The 17,828-nt window shown below is 43.7% G+C and overlaps 1 protein-coding gene and 1 long non-coding RNA gene across 13 annotated transcripts in view; one reads left to right on the top strand and one right to left on the bottom strand.

Annotated features, from left to right (window-relative positions):
- Window positions 1–17,828, bottom strand: part of LOC129533917 (uncharacterized) — a 275,418-nt gene that overhangs the window by 6,227 nt on the left and 251,363 nt on the right. The window lies entirely within an intron of this gene.
- FGF1 (fibroblast growth factor 1) overlaps window positions 1–17,828 on the top strand; it is a 106,594-nt gene that overhangs the window by 85,373 nt on the left and 3,393 nt on the right. For 9 of the 12 annotated variants that reach the window (XM_004042737.5, XM_004042739.5, XM_055389271.2 and 6 more), the window contains one exon: window positions 12,873–12,976. The exons of the other annotated variants lie outside the window; for them this stretch is intronic. In XM_004042737.5, the coding sequence (XP_004042785.1) occupies window positions 12,873–12,976 (104 nt within the window). The remainder of the gene's footprint in view (window positions 1–12,872; window positions 12,977–17,828) is intronic. 12 annotated transcript variants of the gene reach the window in all.

Here is a 17,828-nt window from a genome sequence, read left to right as displayed (position 1 = left end):
CAGAACTGGCTGCCGGTGCTCAATTGCTCTATGTTTTCCCAGGTTTCTGTAACTAGTGAAAGATCTGGCCCCGAAGGCTAGTCAGGGGCCTGCACGCTTCATGATGGGATGAACCAGACAGGCATGGCGGTAAATCCTGCACAGAGATGTGGGCTCCGTTTCAAGTCAACTGACTCTCCTGGTTATGTTTCCACTGGGCTTGATTTGTGAAATCCTAGTTCATAATCGTAGTCTTACACATCATAAATTATGCAGCTTTCCCTCTGCGTATCACGCAGATGTGGCTGTGGTAACCAGCAGTGGTAAAGTCATTCTCCAGACCTTATAGAAACTGGAGAGTAGGAGCGACTAGCGCCAAATGCTGAATATCCCTTCCAGGACTTCCTGGCAGCCCGGTTCTCAGGGGTGTTGACAAATGAAGGTATGACTCTAGAGAAAAGAATCTTCTTGAGTATCTAAGTATAAAAAAATCTCTTCCTTCTGCTTTGGTACTTCTGGCATTGGTGTGTATGTTTGATATTAGGTGTCCAGGTCCTATCGTGATGTTATCTGAGATTCCCTGAGTCCCACTGCAGCATCAGAGGTTACAAAGAAGCCTAAAGTCAGATCCAGTCCCTGCTTAGAGGGTCAGCAATCTCAAGAGTCAAACATGCCACAAATCAAGAGAAGGAAAATCAGGAGACATAGAAGAAGACAGGCAGGAAGGAAGTTTCTGTAGGACTGGCTTTAAAATGCAATGCAAAACACTCACTTTGACATGATGGTTTATACATCAGGTGGTCTTAATTATTCATGGACCATGCACCAGAGGTTGCAGGCTCTAAGCACAAATGACCACTTCGCTGGTGCTCACACTCTACCCTCAGATGCACAGGTAATGGGGATGGACGCTGGCGTTTACACGAGGTGACATTGTTCCTTCCTCCCCACCCACTGCACAGACCCTTGAGATGAGGAGCAGGAAGGCTGAGGCTGGGGCTTGCAGCTGCAGAATTAGCTCTTTTGGGCTTTGTTTTGATGGCTTATCTTGAAATGGGCTTGCTGAATGCCTTATACTCAGTGAAAAACAGGTGTCAGAATGAGGCAAAAAAAAAAGACTCTAGTTTGTTTAATAGCATACATAAGCAATATTCACTGCAAATTAGCAAACTTAGATTGTAGTCCATTGTGTCAGGCATGATACACAACTCACGTGATCTGCCCCACACAACACGAACAAGCTTTAATTCCTCTGGGTTTTAAGTGTTCCTAATACGTGTTACCAATTTTCTGAAAAAGTAGGGAATGTTCTCCGGTCCTCAGAACCCAAGAGGAAAGACAAACTTCATGATATGTTCCTTGGGGTTAAGCTAGCTCTTCTGGAAACCTTGACTTCTGGAGTAAAAAAAGGCGCCAATACTGGAATTTCTGTAGCAATGGAAAATGGCTTAACTGTTGCCATTCCATCATTAGCACAACAGACTGCACTCTGGGTGTGTAACACTGGCGCAACTTCTGGAGTCCACAGTGGATTTGGCCGCCTGACTTAAGATGTCAGGAGCCCCTAGAAAGCAGCACAACATAGCCCTGGGAGTGCAGGTGAGGATTTCTGCATTCAAGGAATGCCAGATTATTTTCCAAGTGAACTTGGGCAACTGCACCTTTCACCCTCACTTTTCTCATTTGTACAAAAAGAATACTAATATTCCTTGCCTCACAGGTTTCTTGGGAGGGTTAAATGAGATAATATAGTGAGAGTTCTTGGCACAGTGGCTGGCACAGAGGAACAGCACAGCACGTGTTGGTTCATATTGCAGTTATCATCATCAAGCTTTCCATATAATCAGCCTAGCATATGGTAACACAGGGTCGTATTGAAGGACCTTCCAGACTCCTCTTTTTAACAGTACTGCCACCCAGGAAAGTCAAGGGGCTAGATGCAGGCTTAGATTCAGCATCTCTCTGCCAACACTCGGAGTTGTTGTGTGGGCCTATTATTTGCTTACTCTGGAACTAAGAACAAGGACCAAGAGGACAGAGATCAGAGTAAGTGGGGTGGGTGACCAGAAGCCCATCCCTGTACCTGTCAGTACTGGAACTGGATATTCCACTGAAGAGTCAGCAGGCTCGAGTTCAAGCCTACTCTGCCCCTTTCTACCTGGAGCAGCCCTGGACAATTAACATTCTTGCCATTACGCATTCTTTCTGTTTGCAAACTCTGCAAAAGAAGCTTCAAGCCCCCCAGCCCTGGGACACTTCCAGTCCTTTCCTGACTAGAAATTGAAGTGTCTCTAGTGTTCCCAGATAATTTTCAGGAAAATAATTTAGTCTCGCTGAGACTCAGTTTCCTCACCTGTGGAATGGGAATGGCAGCATTGCCCAGTGTGCCTCACAAGGGCGAAACTTCTATTTACTAGGGTTCTGCAGGTGAGAGGAGTCCTGGGCACGGATATACTCCCTGAATGTGGTTCTGTTGCCCTCTTCTGCCCAGTGGTGGTACTGCCAGAGCCCTTCTGAGTTTCAAGGGTTATTCAGAAACAGAATTGCCTTGGCCAGGCATGAGACGGATGCTCCCTGACTAAATGTGATCCACACGGCCTGGCAAGGAGATATTTTTGATTCCTTGATCACTAGTTTGAGCATAATTAGAGACTGAGGTGACAGAGTCACACGTTAAGACTTCCTTCAGAAAGAGCGTTTCTAAAAGCCAATCGAAAAATTTAAACAAATCACACAAGATAGAACCGTATGCCTTTGAGCTCTACAAGGCAGAAATAACTCCTTTCACGGCTTCTCTTTGTCCCCAAGTCATTGATCATTCCTGGGCAAATGTATCTTCTTCCTACCTCTAGGAGAATGAGTTTCCAAGTACCTAACCTTTCTTATAGTGGTATAACCCTAGGGCAGATGCTTGTGTGTGGGCTGTTCTAATAGAGACCTGAGTAAAATGTCTCTACTGGTGGACTTCTAGCCTGCAGAGAAGGTGGTTTTGGTTTGTCCCATTTCCATTCCTTAGATCGCTGCTGCAGGCAATTACCAATATGGACTGTGAACATTGGTTACGCTGCCATGCTAGGAAGGCCAGGCAGAATCAGCCAGGGAGTGCTGCATAGATTCCAGGGCTGATGGGCACAGTTTGTGAGAAGGTTCATATTGTCCCCTAAGCTTCAGCTCAGGGGGACACAAAAGTGGTGTCACCATGAGAGGGGGAGGTCCTGGAAGAGGATCAGGTCCAGGGGAAGATGGCCAGTTCCATTTTGGACACAAGCATTGAGGAGTGTCTCACGTACCATGCAGCTGTCCTCAGGGTTATAATTCTCCATTTATTTGTGCAATTATTTAATGGTTTTCCCTCCTACTGGACTCCTAGAGGACAAGGACTTTGTCTTTCATTGCTCAACACTACAAATTTTGTGTCTAGCACATTGCCTGCCACTTGGTAAAATGCCCAGTAAACATTAATTTGATAAGTGACTGAATTGTATTGGTGGCAGCTAAATTCAAAGTCAACAATATATTCAATAAACATCTATGAGCCCTGATATGTGCTGGGCATTATGCTGAACTCCTTCACTTCTACCTAACCACAACCTTGAGAAGTTACTAATTATTATCACTCTAAGAACACTGCAGTTGACAGGCGTGACCAGCTCCTAACTGGGAGGGCTTGGCACCAACCACGTCTTCTGCTTCCAGGACTAAGGCTCCTTCTGTATCCCACAACCATCCGACACCAACATCATGACAGTGGTTCTGCCCCACAAACTGATTCAATAAACACATCTGTGTTATGGATCAGATGGGTGTAGGTCAGGTCCCAACACTGCTGTTCACCAGTTGTATCATCCTGGGACAGTTACTTGTCAATGTGCCTCAGTTTCCTTGTTTTAAAAACAAGAATGACAACAGCACCCACTCATAGGAACGTAGGAGTTTTAATGTGATAATGTTTGTAAGAGTGTTTAGCACACTGCTAGGCACATAAGTGCTCAAAAAAAAATGGTATTGATCATCATTCTTCCGGGATTCCTGAGCCTTCCTCACCTAACCAGCTGACCTTTCAAGTCTGTTAGATTAAGTGAATGCTATGCTTGCTCGCAGAACTGAGGGTGACTCTCTGTCCCAGCTTCTCTGGGACTATCTGGGTTGAAGCCCCTGAGGCCTGACACAGAGGCATAATGTGCCCAGGCACAGGTGCAGCAAGCCCCGCCCCGTCTCACTCCTCTGGCAGGGCAAGTCTGCTCTGTGATTGACTCTGATCTTTCTGGGGAGTTTCCTCTCAGGTGAAGGGGGACCATGACTTATCCCTCAATGGGATTAATAACTGCAACAATAATTAGAGAATAATTTCCTCACAAGCATTCCAAACTTTCAGCTGCCTGCCACAGCCCACAACTCCTCAGCTCCCCAAGCACGCAAGAGACTACGTGGGGAGCAGAATTACCGGCACCACTCACTGCACAAATGGAAATGTTCTTAAGCAAAGTGCGTGCCAATCAAATATTTATAAATCAAGCCACATCCTAAAGGCGCTAGCAGAGTTCACTGGTCAAAACAATCCTACCTTGCAGCCCTTTCTAAAGGGCAGATTCCTCTTCATGAAATGCCTCCTGCCCTGTTGCTTTAGGGGAGTCCAGACTTCTATTCTCTGGTTGGGATCACTCAGCACCTAGCAGTTAAGGCACTTTATTCCCCACCAACATAGACCCGAAGTCAAAATAGTTTTTCAAATGACCACGATGGGGAGAGCTGGACCCCACTGTCAGAAGTCAGAGAGAAGGGAAGGTCTCCAGGCAGGAATGTACTCCGTGACAGGGTGCTCTCACCTCGGTCATATGTGATGGGAAGGACTCCTTGCCCTCCTCCCCACAACCCTCATCTGATTACATAGAGGATTTTTATATATAAACTTTAAAATACACACACACACACACACACATAATATATAATATATACTATATATATATGATATATATGTGTATATATATATATATGTCATTCAGTCTCTGGACTGTATCAAAATTTTCCAGACAACTTTTTCAGACCTTAAAGAAGCAGACACCTTTTAAGATAAGGTTTTTTTTAATATATATATTTACATATATGTGTGTGTGTATATATATATATAGATGTGTATATATATTTATATATATGTATATGCATATATATATATTTTTTACCACTGGAATTATTTTCCCCCAAATTCGATTTTTCCCCTCCTCTGTCTTTCTCTAATGTTTTACCAATCCCGGCTTGTGGCTACATTTTAATTATAAATGCCACTGACATAAAACAACCTCACCAAGTTCTGAATGAGGCTGACCTCACTTTGGGTAAACACGGCAAAGGACGGGAAGTCTCCAACCCAGAATAAACCAGGCACATAATCTCTCTTGGCCTCTCTTTGGAGAGCAGAGGCGGAAAGCAGGCTTAAGAGGCCACAGATAGACATGCTACAGAAGCAGAACCTCTCTCTCCAGGCATTTTCCTCATTGAATGCACCAGTTGTGGTCTTATCTTTACATTTGCCTAGGATGGGACAGGAAGATGCTAGGATAGCTTGGGGCTCAGAAACAGGGTGCAAGACCTCAAAGTTGACTTCTCTTGGCACTGGCAGGCTCATAACCCTTTTTCCTTTTTTCTACCTTTGGAAAGTAAGGGATTGCTATTCTTACTGTGAACAAACTACTGCTAAGACCTAATGGAAGGCTTTGGGGAGCAGAGGAGAAAACCAAAGCTACAAACTTAGTTCCTCAGACAAAAGGTGTGAACAGCTAGTTGGGGCTAGCACAGCCATGCAAAAGCTCTGGGCTCCCCTTTATGTAGGTTTCCCAGGTATGCAGGGACTCGTGAAGCAGTTTAAATAATGAGCATGGGACAAGGAAGACCATGACCCACAAAGGTGAGTTTGCACATTTCAGTTTCAGTGACATGTAGTTCTGACAAATAGGCTGTTTTCAAACCAACACTTCTTAACTCATTCTTAGTAAAGGAGCAGGACTCTGGATTCTATTGCGGGCACATACAGTCACAAATCCACCAAGTAAACACTTCCAGCCCTCTTCCTGTACATTTTTACAATGCTGTATCTGAGTTTGAATTTCTCCAAGAAATTTCTATCGTTAGAGTACCTTTTTAAAAGTTGCTTTCCATTTCTTCAGCTAAATTAATTGTTAATGTCCCCATTTCAGAAGAGGAAAATGAAGTACCCTACAGACCATGGATGTATCTTGTTTTTCAAAAAGTACTTGCCCCTTCATCCCTGGGATACTTGAGAGACACTGACCTTCCTGTTCATAGATAGCAACTCCTAGATCCCTGTATGGGATAAAGAGATGCTTGCTCCTCATTTGCTCTGTGCGCTAACCTGGTCGGGGGGTATTGAAAAAGGGAGTGGACAGAGAAGTTAGAGCTTTAGAGGTGCCTCATCCACCCGTCCTGCCTCCCCATTTCTCCTGGGTCCCTGTCTGACCCAAGAAGACCCACCTTTTATAAGTGCCTATGCTCTGGTCTAGATGTAACATGGACTCAAACCTAAGCTGGGTCATAAAACATCTCAGGGGTCATGAAGAACAAAAAGTGGGAGTCTTGGCCAGTTCTAAGTGTCCCATTGACTATGAACGGAGCTTTAACACATCAGCTACCATCCTAAAATGTATGAAGGAGAATCAGGGGAGATCATAGCAAATCCCTGATGAAAATTTTGTAAAATACACAAAACAATATGTATACTTCATGCATATGTAGTAAAATAGAAAACTATGCACTAGATATAGACTAAACACCAGCAAACACTAGGAATCCCATCACTCAGAGTCCTCCAGTGTCACCAGCTGGCTGTTCTTACCTCAGAACTGTTTATAAAGAAATAGAGTTAGGATGAAGGAAACATTTCCTCAATTCCTCTCCCAGTCTTAGTTCCTCTTATCCTTCCCAAAGCAGCTACTTGTATGAATCTGGTCAGTATCTGGTGCACAGTTTTATATTTTACTATAGATATGTTCATGAGCTACACACGTATTGTGTTCTTTTTCTTTGCTTTTCTTGAGACGGAATCTCGCTCTGCCGCCAGGCTGGAGTGCAGTGGCGCGATCTCGGCTCACTGCAACCTCCTTCTCCCGGGTTCAAGCAATTCTCTCGCCTCAGCCTCCCGAGTAGCTGGGATTACAGGCGCCCACCAACATATCTGGCTAATTTTTTTTTTTTTTTTTTTTGTATTTTTAGTAGAGATGGGGTTTCACCCTGTTGGCCAGGCTGGTCTTGATCTTCTGACCTCGTGATCTACCTGCCTCGGCCTCCTGAATGCATTGTGTTTTTTAATATGATTTTCATCAAGGATTTACTATATTCTCCCATTGCAATTTTGTTTTTTTCACTGTACGTTATATTCTACCTTTCTTTGAAAGGGGATTAAAAAAAAAAACTACATACACACACACACACACACACACACACACACACACACACACACACAGAAAGAATGTTGCAAATTTTGTGCTTTTGTTTGCTTTTAGCTCAAAAACAATTGCAGCTTTTGTTATTGTGTTGCTGTATCACTCCCAGGTTCATTTGTCTGTATCCCTAATCATGCAGAAGCCCCAAGTGCAGGGACCATGGCTGGCACTGAGCGTAAGTCCCAGCACCTAGTAGATGAATATGTGTTGACTGAATGGTTCTCCGTCCCCCAACCCTGAGCTGCTACCCAAGGAAAAAGCTGCTGCTGTGTGGCCAGCCCCTCCCTCTCTTCCCAAGACCCCCCTTTCTCATGCTCTCTCCTTCCTTGCCTGTCCTCAGCAGCAGCTGCAAGAGGATGTAGGTCTGGAAAACTGGAATGAAGTCACACTAGAGAGCTGGACACCAAGCCAGCTACACGAGCCGCTCAGCCTGGGTGTTGCTCCTTCCTGCCAGCCCTACTTGCAGAAGGATATATGTTTAGGAAACTTAGCCAGAAAGAAATCTAGTGAAAATGAGCTATGAAACTTGGACATCCTGGAGAAATAATATTTACAGAGGAAACTTTTGAGACGAACTCTCACCGGCACAACAAACCTGGTGTCGGGACTCATGGCTGAGGGCTGAAGTCATGTGCTAAGCAGGCCTCTGGCTCTTGTTTACCTCTATGAGGCCTCTTCATGGCCATGATGGAACTCCACAGATGGCAAAGCCAACCCTACTCAGCCCCATGGCCAGAAGAGTGGGTGCTATTGAAGGCAGCAAAACAGAAATGCATAGGAAATGAAAAGCTTTTTAAAAATCTTCCTTGATTGGCTGGGCACGGTGGCTCATGCCTGTAATCCCAGCATTTTGGGAGGCCGAGTGGGGTGGATCACCTGAAGTCAGGAGTTTAAGACCATCCTGGCCAACATGGTGAAACCCTGTCTCTACTAAAAATACAAAAAAAAAAAAAAAAAAAAAAAAAACTAGCCAGGCGTGATGGTGCGTGCCTGTAATCCCAGCTACCCGGGAAGCTGAGACAGGAGAATGGCTTGAACTGGGAGGTGGAGGTTGCAGTGAGCTGAGATCACACCACAGCACTCCAGCCTGGGCAACAGAGCGAGACTCCATCTCAAAAGAAAGAAAAAAGAAACAAACAAACAAAAAAACTTCCTTGATTACCTAAAAAGACCTCCCCTTTGGGGTTTCTGTCACACCTATAATGTGTTTGACTAAATATCTACATATATGGGCGATAGGTTGAAAAGAGTCCCAGGCAACTAACCTCACTCCATTCCATGGCTACAAATGGGATCCTGGATGGCCACCCACCATCTTGTCCATGTGTGATCTTGAACACAAGAGGGTCCGAGCAGGAGAGTATCGCTGGATTTAGATCAATCCATTCCCATAATTGGAGCCCAAGAGATTGTGTGAAAGACAGGAAAAAGTAGGATACTTGGAGTACTCAACCTGGGGTCTGGTCATGATTTTTCCCCTTCTTAGAAGTATAACGTTGCATAAAACACACTCTCACCAAACTTCAGCTCTTCACCTAAAGGACAGAGCAAGCACCACCTTCCTCCAGGGAACACTTCGAGGAGAAAAGGTCACAAAAGCACAGAGGAAACAGTCATACGAGTACTGGCCACTTTCCATGCATTAGCCCTTACAACAACTCCCACTATAGGTAAGGAAACAGAGGCAAATACTTTGCCCGATGATCACACAGCTAATAGGCAGCCAAGCAGAACTTGAGTTCATGCAGTTGTGTTCTGGAGCCCACACTCTTTAATTTTATACTGTTTATATCAAGATAGAAACTAGCATGGTGCCTGGCACATTGTAGGTGATCAATAAAAGTTAGCCCCTCCCTTTGATCTCTCTTAAACATATAGGATTATGCTGAGAAATTGACGCAAAAGTATATGTGAAGGTTCTCTGAAAACCATAAAGTCTGATAACCATTTAAAAAAAAAAACAGCTTTATTGAGATAACACACATACCATACAATTCACCTATTTAAGTTGTACAATGCAATGGATTTTCTTACAACTTAACAGAGTTGTGCAACCAACACCACAATCCATTTTAGAATATTTTCCAAAAGAAGCCCCATACCTTTTAACCATAATTCCCCCATCTCCACCCACCCTGGCCCTGGATACCCTGAATCTACTTGCTGTCTTTATGGATTTGCCTATTCTGGACATTTCATTTAAATGGAAACATAAAACACATGGTCCTTTGTGATGCTTTCTTCCCACTCAGCACTGTTTCCAGACTCATCTGTGTTGTGGCATGCCTCAGAACTCTGTTCCTTTTTATTGCCAAAGAATATTCTATTGGCATTCCATGTATCTACTTGCTCCATAGACTGTTAGACTGAGAAATAACTCTATGGAGACTGAGCGCAAATATCCCTCATTTTACTGAAAAAGAGACTGTGTCTAAGAGGCTATGCAGCCTAGCCAAGGTCACTCAGCTCAGAGCCCAGCCTTGAGCCTTACAACTCTCCACGTGGTCCCATCTTACTGCCCCCCTCAGAGAGTTATTGGAAACATAATTCAAAGTGCACAGCTTATTGATGATGGGCCAGGAGAATCATCTCTGCCAATATTACCAGCACCATTCATTCACCAAATAATGTAGACTGCCCCCTGTGTGCAGGGCACTGTAGGAGGTGCTGAGGACCCCAGAGGGAACAGGACAAGATCTCTACCCTTCCTCTCAGAGTGTACACTTTCCTGAGGAGGCAGAAATAGATCAGTAGCTCCCTAGATAATAAAATCATTGCATGTTGTACTAAGTGCCATGAAAGAAACAAGGGGCAGAGGAGGAGGAGGATGTGGGGGAGGGTGGCATTGGCAGGGAGAATGGGGTGGGGATGAAAGGACCCCGTGCGCAGAGTGTCACAGGTTACTGGGGAGGGCCTCTTTTAGGATATTTAGGCTGAGGCCTGGAGGAGAAGGACCTTGTGAATATCTGGAGGAAGAAGGTCCCAGAGAGAGGGCTATAGCATGTGCAAAGATCCCAGGAAAACAGGGAAAGTTTGAAATTTAATAGGAGCAGAAAGACAGAGCGAGCAAGTGGTGTGACTGAAGGCTCGAGAGACCAGGGCCCAGCTTACAGTGGAGGCCCATAGGCCTTTTCCCTCATGGCTACACTCTCAGAGCTAACCACTCCTAGGAGGACCCATGAGAAAGTGCATCAGTGGCTTCCAGTTCCTTCCTGTGAATTAAATAAACTCCAGTTGCCACTGGAAGGTAGAGGAAGTCCTGAGTCTCTATAGCAAAGACTTCCAAGGAAGGGAGAATTGCATCTTAGGTAAAGGTGATGAAACTATGAATCATCCTGGGGGTGAATCAGGAGATAAGGAAGGCAAAAAGAAATAAGAAAATACAGGCATATTAACAGAGAAATGGTTAAACAATTATGGTATAGCTACATAATGGAACACAATTCAATCAGCAAGAAGAAAGAAGTTTACTCTTTCCGTACTGATGTAGAAAGATCTACAATTAGTTGTTAAGCAAAAAAAAAAAAAAAAGCAAGGTGCAGAACTGTGTGCTCAGTACATTACCATTAGTATGAGATAATATGTCTTTTGCAATATACGCACGCAAGCTCTCTAGAAAGGATACACACACAAGGTGTCTAGGAGGGGTTTCCTTGTTTCTGCATCCCCCCAGGAGATGTGCACTCCAGAACGAAGCTTTTCACTATCTCCTCTGCTGTTTGGGAAAATGGAAGTATATTTCCTATTCAAAGAAATTAAATCAAAAATGAAAACAGGCCAGGCGCAGTGGCTCACACCTGTAATCCCAGCACTTTGGGAGGCTGAGGCAGGCAGAGCATGAGGTCAGGAATTCGAGACCAGCCTGGCCAACATGGTGAAACCCCATCTCTACTAAAAATACAAAAATTAGCCGGGCATGGTGGTGCATGCCTGTAATCCCAGCTACTGGGGAGGATGAGGCAGGAGAATTGCTTGAACCCGGGAGGCAGAGCTTGCAGTGAGCCGAGATCGCGCCACTGCACTTCAGCCTGGGCAACAGAACAAGGCTCCGTCTCAAAAGAAAAAAAAAGAAAAGAACACAAAGAAAAGGCAATGAGGGGTCGAGATCTACCAACCAAAGCTCTGTGTGTTCCAGCCTCTCCTGCCCCTCGGCCTCTGCCAAGATGAACCTCAGAGATGCCCCCTCATCCTCCTAGGGAACTAACTACTGGGCAGCCACTGGTTCCTGGTCTAGATTTCACTCCTAGTTGTAATGATGGTTGTGATGGTCTAGTGACCAAATAAATTATCCCGAAGAGTCTAGAATTAATTCCAGTTCCCAAATGTGAATTATCAAAGCACCTTTCTCAAGAGGGCACCCTAGGGTGAATAGACAAGTTAATAATTATCAAATGGACATTGGATTCCAATTAAGTGTCCAGCACCTTGGGAGTGTCAATCAGTGTGAATGAGGAGAGTGTGACTCTGTAACTCATAGTCCTTTCCCTCCATCTCCAGGTTTCTCAACCTGGACGCTGCTGACTTTTGGGCTGGAAAATTCTTTGCTGTTGGGGGCTGCCCTGTGCATTGTAGGATGTTAGCAGCATCTCCGGCCTCTACCCACTAGATGCCAGTAGCACCTGCCCCCCTAGCTGTGACAACAGAAACTGTCTTCAGAGATTGCCAAATGTCCCCTTTGGAGCAAAATCACCCCCAGTTGAGAACCACTGTTCTCATCACTGCATTTCCAGGTAACGGCTTCATTCTCCCCCCATCAGAAGCTGGTGATCTCCCCTCTGCCTGTACCCCAGGTGGGTTGCCATAGAGGCTGAGAGATTGACGGAAACTTCATTGCGAGGGAGTTCCCCGAGTTTCATATGTGGCAACCAGTCCTAACTCCCTGGGAACCTCTTCTGTCTCAGGGAAAATAGCAATCTCAGATTTTATAAAATAACCATCTGCGGACAGGAATCTCTCCCATGACTAGAAGGCCCAGACAATTAAAAGGCACCCCTGTGCAGGTTGATAATGAAAGCAGAACACATGCAGGCTGGCCAGATCCTACTCTATGGCATCCCAAGATTGCAGGGATGAGGGAGCCCGGGGGAGTGAGTGCCATTTCCTCCTGTGATTATTTTCCTACAAGTGACAGAAAGAAAGGAGCGAGGCACCGTGAAGGTGCACTCAGGGTCATTTTGTAACCAACAGGGTGGACAGGTAGGTGAGCCGGCCGTTGTCTCTCCTTCCTTTCCCAAGGACGTAATTCCCAATGGACAGCTTTCTTTGGAAGGCAAAGAAAAAGGGACTGTATTTCTATGTTTTGATTAATCTGAGGCTCATCCCTGAGGGCTCCGTGAAATGAATGAGCAGAATTTTCCATGGCCAACTGTCCTGGCTGCCGGGTCCTATCGGCAAAAGCGTAGTGTTTATTTACTTTTGCTCATGTTATTTTTATTCCAGTTCAGCTGCAGCTCAGTGCGGAAAGCGTGGGGGAGGTGTATATAAAGAGTACCGAGACTGGCCAGTACTTGGCCATGGACACCGACGGGCTTTTATACGGCTCAGTAAGTATGAAGCTGACATGCTTCCAGACGTGGCCAAGGTTTGAGGTTTCCAGAAATCTTGTTACATGGAGTGAGGCAAACTATAAAGCAACAATTAGTCTCTGTTTGTTATTTTTTCCAGAAGGATTCCCACCCTCACTCTGCTTTATTTTAGGCACAAACATAAAAGAGTTTCTTGTGGTATTCTCTCAAAACACTCAAATGTATTATCATATAAACACAGAGGAAAGATTGATTGATGTTTTGGTAACTCTTCAGTCACTCATTTTAGAATATCTAATCCCATTCCATTCATTCATTCATTCATTCCAAAAATGTTTTTCTTTCTTTTTTTCACTTTGAGACAGGGTCTGGCTCTGTCGCCCAGGCTGGAGTGCAGTGGCACAATCATGACTCACTGAAGCCTCGAACTCCTGGGCTCAAGAAATCCTCCCCCCTCAGCCCCCTGAGTAGCTGGGACCACAGATGAATACCACCATTCCCGGCTAATGTTTTTATTTTTTGTAGAGACAAGGTCTCACTATGTTGCTGAGGCTGGTCTCAAACTCCTGGGCTCGAGCGGCCTCAGCCTTCCAAAGTGCTGGGATTATAGGCCACCACACACAGCCCAAAAATGTTTCTTGAGTACCTAGGTACTACATGCTATAGGTGTGTCTCTTATTGCTTTTTACACAAATGGCAGAGCCTGGGCTTTCGTAGTTTATATGTCATGCACAAAACTTTGAAAATAGCCCCTTTTATTCTGAAAGGATCACCTAAAAGGATAGAAAGCTTAATAACTTAATTCAACATTTATCAAATGTCTCCTGTGTCTAAGTGCCATGTTAGGTACTGAAAGGGTGTAAGGATGAATGAGCTGCATGGAGAGGCGTAGTCTAATTGTTTCTTCAGTAGCTAAAATCCTCCATGTTCCCTGCCCTTTCCCTATCATAGCTAGTGCTTTATACAGGTTTGACTGTGTATAGATAGGTCTTTATGGGAAAGGAATAGAAATAGAGGCAATGTGATTTTGCCCCTATTGGTATCTCTGTGACAGGAGTTAACTGGAGAGACAGCTTAAACCAATGACTGCAGGTTTTGAAGTTATTTCTAGATTTTAATGTTCCCTCCTCTGTATCCTAACAGTTGATAAACTAAGGCTTGGCTGTAATTCCTAGCCCAATCCACACCCCTTTCCTCCCTTTTATGAAGATGTCTTCAAAAAGACAGTCAGTAGGGGGAATTTCAGTCTGGAGCTTCAACTTACATCGAATTGCCAAGTGACAGAGGGCACAGAAACCCTCTCTTGAAGTTGTCATCTCAGCCAAGGGTCCCAATGTGAACACAGCTTCGTTTTCTCTCACTGCCCACTAGGGATCAGGAGATTAAATCATCAGCGTAATAGGTAACCTCTAAAATGCTATGTGCTCAGTACAGATCACCTGGGACGGCTTTAAGGGGTTTGGCGGTAGGGGATTTTTTTAAGGTAGTTCTTCCAAGTGGTAGTAAAATCAATCCATCAGTCGATCGTTTAGTCTCAGACTCATGACTGAATCTCACGCCTCTGCCACTCTGGCAAGTCACTTACCCACTCTGAGCTTTGTCTAAAATGAGGACTGTCATGGATCATAACCGCCTCACACAGAGCGTACGTGGGTTCAGTGGTGCAACACACAGAACGCGCCCATCAGAGTGGCTGGCACGTCACAGACCAGTGGTGGCTGTAAGACAAGTCATCAGCTTAGAAGCCCCTCACCCTCACTGTGTCTTAGGTTATGCCACAGTTTTATGGCTTTTCCTCCTTTAAATAAATTTTGACGTTTATTGTAACCTGCTTTCACTTATATAAAAGTATTGAGGGAGAACTCCCAGAATCTAATTTCCGATAGGCTCCAGGCACCCCCTTCTCCCACCATAGCCGTGGCCATCACTACAATTCACCTGAAATATGATCTTAGTATATTACGCCTAAGAATGTTTGCATTTTCCCCATTGATAAAGAGAAGTTCTAAGATATCTCAAAGTTCTGCTTCATGCTCTTCACAAAATTTAGGCACTAATCCATCCTGATTCAAACTTGTGTGTGTGGAAAGGATATATATATATTTTTTAAGTTTGAAAGGCTATATATCAAAATACTGATATAGTTATCTCTGGGGGTGGAGAATGGGTGATTTTATAATATGTGAATAACTTCCTGTATTTTCCAATTTTTTTTTACAGTAAGTATATGTCACCTATGTAATTTAGGGTGGGAGGGGAAACATGCTAAATATAAAAAAGAAGACAATTTAAACAATAGACATGAATCAATAGTTAACCCACATGTCTTCAGCATTGTACCAAGTGCATAATGAGTGCTGACAAATCCTGGTGGAGGGACGGAGCACCGCTGATCTGGACTGCTGACTCAGCCTGTGACTCAGCTATTTTGTGTGTGTCAACTCCTCCAGTATAATAGAGACATCAGGTGGGGAATGTGGCCATCCTCACCTTTGTCACAGAACACAGGCCTGATGCCCACTATGAGGTGTCAGGCATGAGTCCTCCCTACAAGGGAGTGGGCAACCCACATAGGTCCAAGCTGTCTACCTCCTTCTACCCCCAACAACATGCACCAAACACGAATGTCTGCACCAAGTTCCTCTAGAGGCAGCAGAGTCATCCAATAAAATATTATATTTATATCTCATCTTGTTCCACTATGATCTAAAGTGTCTCACCCAGTTGTCATTTCACTAGATTATGAATGAATAAGAAGCAGGATACTTCCTGTTACACAGTTCCTTACTAAGAAAGGCTGACTTTACTGACTGCTTTATATTATCTCAAGAATCAAATTAAACGCATTACTTAGCTGGTGAGCACCTATTATTTGCAAGGCTCTGTGTCTGGGGCATGGAGAGAAGACCAACAAGATTCCATCTCCTTCCTCACTAGGGTTTATAATCTAAAGAAACAAACATGCTCACACATAGAGAACAATGAACAATATAATTGGAAACCGCCAGACAGGGAATCACCAACCACTGTGGGTGAAGAGAGACTGCAGGGGTCACACGACTTGAAAAAGGCAAAGCAAAGTCAGATGTCTCAGTTCCAGCATAAGTGTCTTAATATACCTGTTTTAGACCCAAATGTAATAAATATATTCTAAGATCTTGATGAATAGAAAGTTCAAAAACTCAGTTCCCCTTCCACCAACAGATTAACTACAAGTAAGCAAAATAGTGGTTGCTGGATTTTTTTCAAGTAACTGCACTCTTTAATATGTTGTGGCTGATTTTCAACTTAATAAATGTACAGCTGCACTGGGTTCTACTGTACGGATATTCTTTTATCCACTTAACCAATCACCTTTCCATGGACATATAGGTTACTCCTGATCGCTTGCCCCTATAACCATTGGTTCAGAGACCATCCTGAAAAATACAGTTGTACACTTACTCAACCATCTCCTAGGGGTAGATTCCTAGAAGTGAAATTGCTGAGTCAAAGGTAATACATCTTGTAAATTTTGATACATATTGCTAAATTGTCTTCAGAAACTTTCCACTAATTTTTCTCGCCAACTGTGCATGGCAGTGCCTAGTTCCCACATTCTAAGTCTTGCAAATGGTTTTTTATCTTTGCGCAAATGTTTTTTTTATCTTTGCACATAGGATAGCTAACATATGATAAATAAATTTTAATTTGCATTTTTCTCGTTAGCAGTATTGAATGTTTTCATAGGTTTGTTGTTCATTTTTAAAACACCAAATAAAACATGACATTTTGATGATATCATAAGTCTATATCCACATAGCCTTATCTAGTCTGTATGTACATAAAGAGATGTAAGGCAGGATGTTTATCAGTGATTAACAGTTGCCTATATCTGGGTGGTGGGTTTTGGGATAGTTTTTTCTTTTTACAAAGTAAAGGTATATTTTTAAAAGTACAATTCTTCTTATAAGTAGCATTTTTATTACTCTTTAGAGACAGGTTCTTGCTCTGTCACCCAGACTAGAGTGCAGTGGTACAATCATAGCTCACTACAGCCTCAAACTCCTGGGGTCAAGCAATCCTCCTACCTCAGCCTCCTAAGTAGCTAGGAGGACAGGCACACACCATGGCAACTAGTTAATTTAAAAAAAAATTGTAGAGAATGGGTCTTGCTATGTTGCCCAGACTGGCCTCAAATTCCTGGGCTCAAGCAATCCTCCTGCCTCAGCCTCCCAAAGTGTTGTGATTACAGGCATGAGCCACTGTGCCTGACCACAAGTAGCATCTATTTATAAGATTCTTTTTATAAGTAGCAAAAAATAAAGCTATTTTCATTTTAAAAAATTTACATTCTAGGATATGTTTCATGCTTAGGATAAATTTTGCACAAGCATATCTTCATAACAATACTCAGGTAAAATCCTGACGTTAGTGAAAATCACCAGGATAAAAGGCATTTTAGCAGCTTTTTGTTTATTCTTTAAGTCTAGTCTTCAAGTTAAAACAACAGCAACAACAACAACCCACTACATCACAGTCTGGTTTTTACCTATTTTGAATGTTTTTCCATGGTCAGGCCTGTGTGCCAGGCCACTACAGAGATGAAAGATCCAGCCCTGCCCTCAAGGTACTTACAGTCGAGCAGAATGTCCCCAATGGGAGATTCTAGAGTCCTGAGGACTCTTAGAAGTGCTCTTATCAGTAGCATCTTAATTACTTTACGATGGATTTTAAATGGAAAGGAAGTTTACAATAATAGCAAATGCATATTGACAGCTCTTTAGTGCCCGGTGCTGTTCTAGGTCCTTATGACTACTCTGTGAAATAAGTTCCACCATGACCCCAATTTTCCTGAAAAGGAGACTGAGGCATGGAGAGCTTTAGTATT

This window comes from Gorilla gorilla, chromosome 4 (assembly GCF_029281585.2).
Source record: "Gorilla gorilla gorilla isolate KB3781 chromosome 4, NHGRI_mGorGor1-v2.1_pri, whole genome shotgun sequence".
NCBI lineage: Eukaryota > Metazoa > Chordata > Mammalia > Primates > Hominidae > Gorilla > Gorilla gorilla.
Note: the sequence above shows the minus strand (reverse complement) of the source record. Positions and strands in the feature narration are given on the sequence as shown.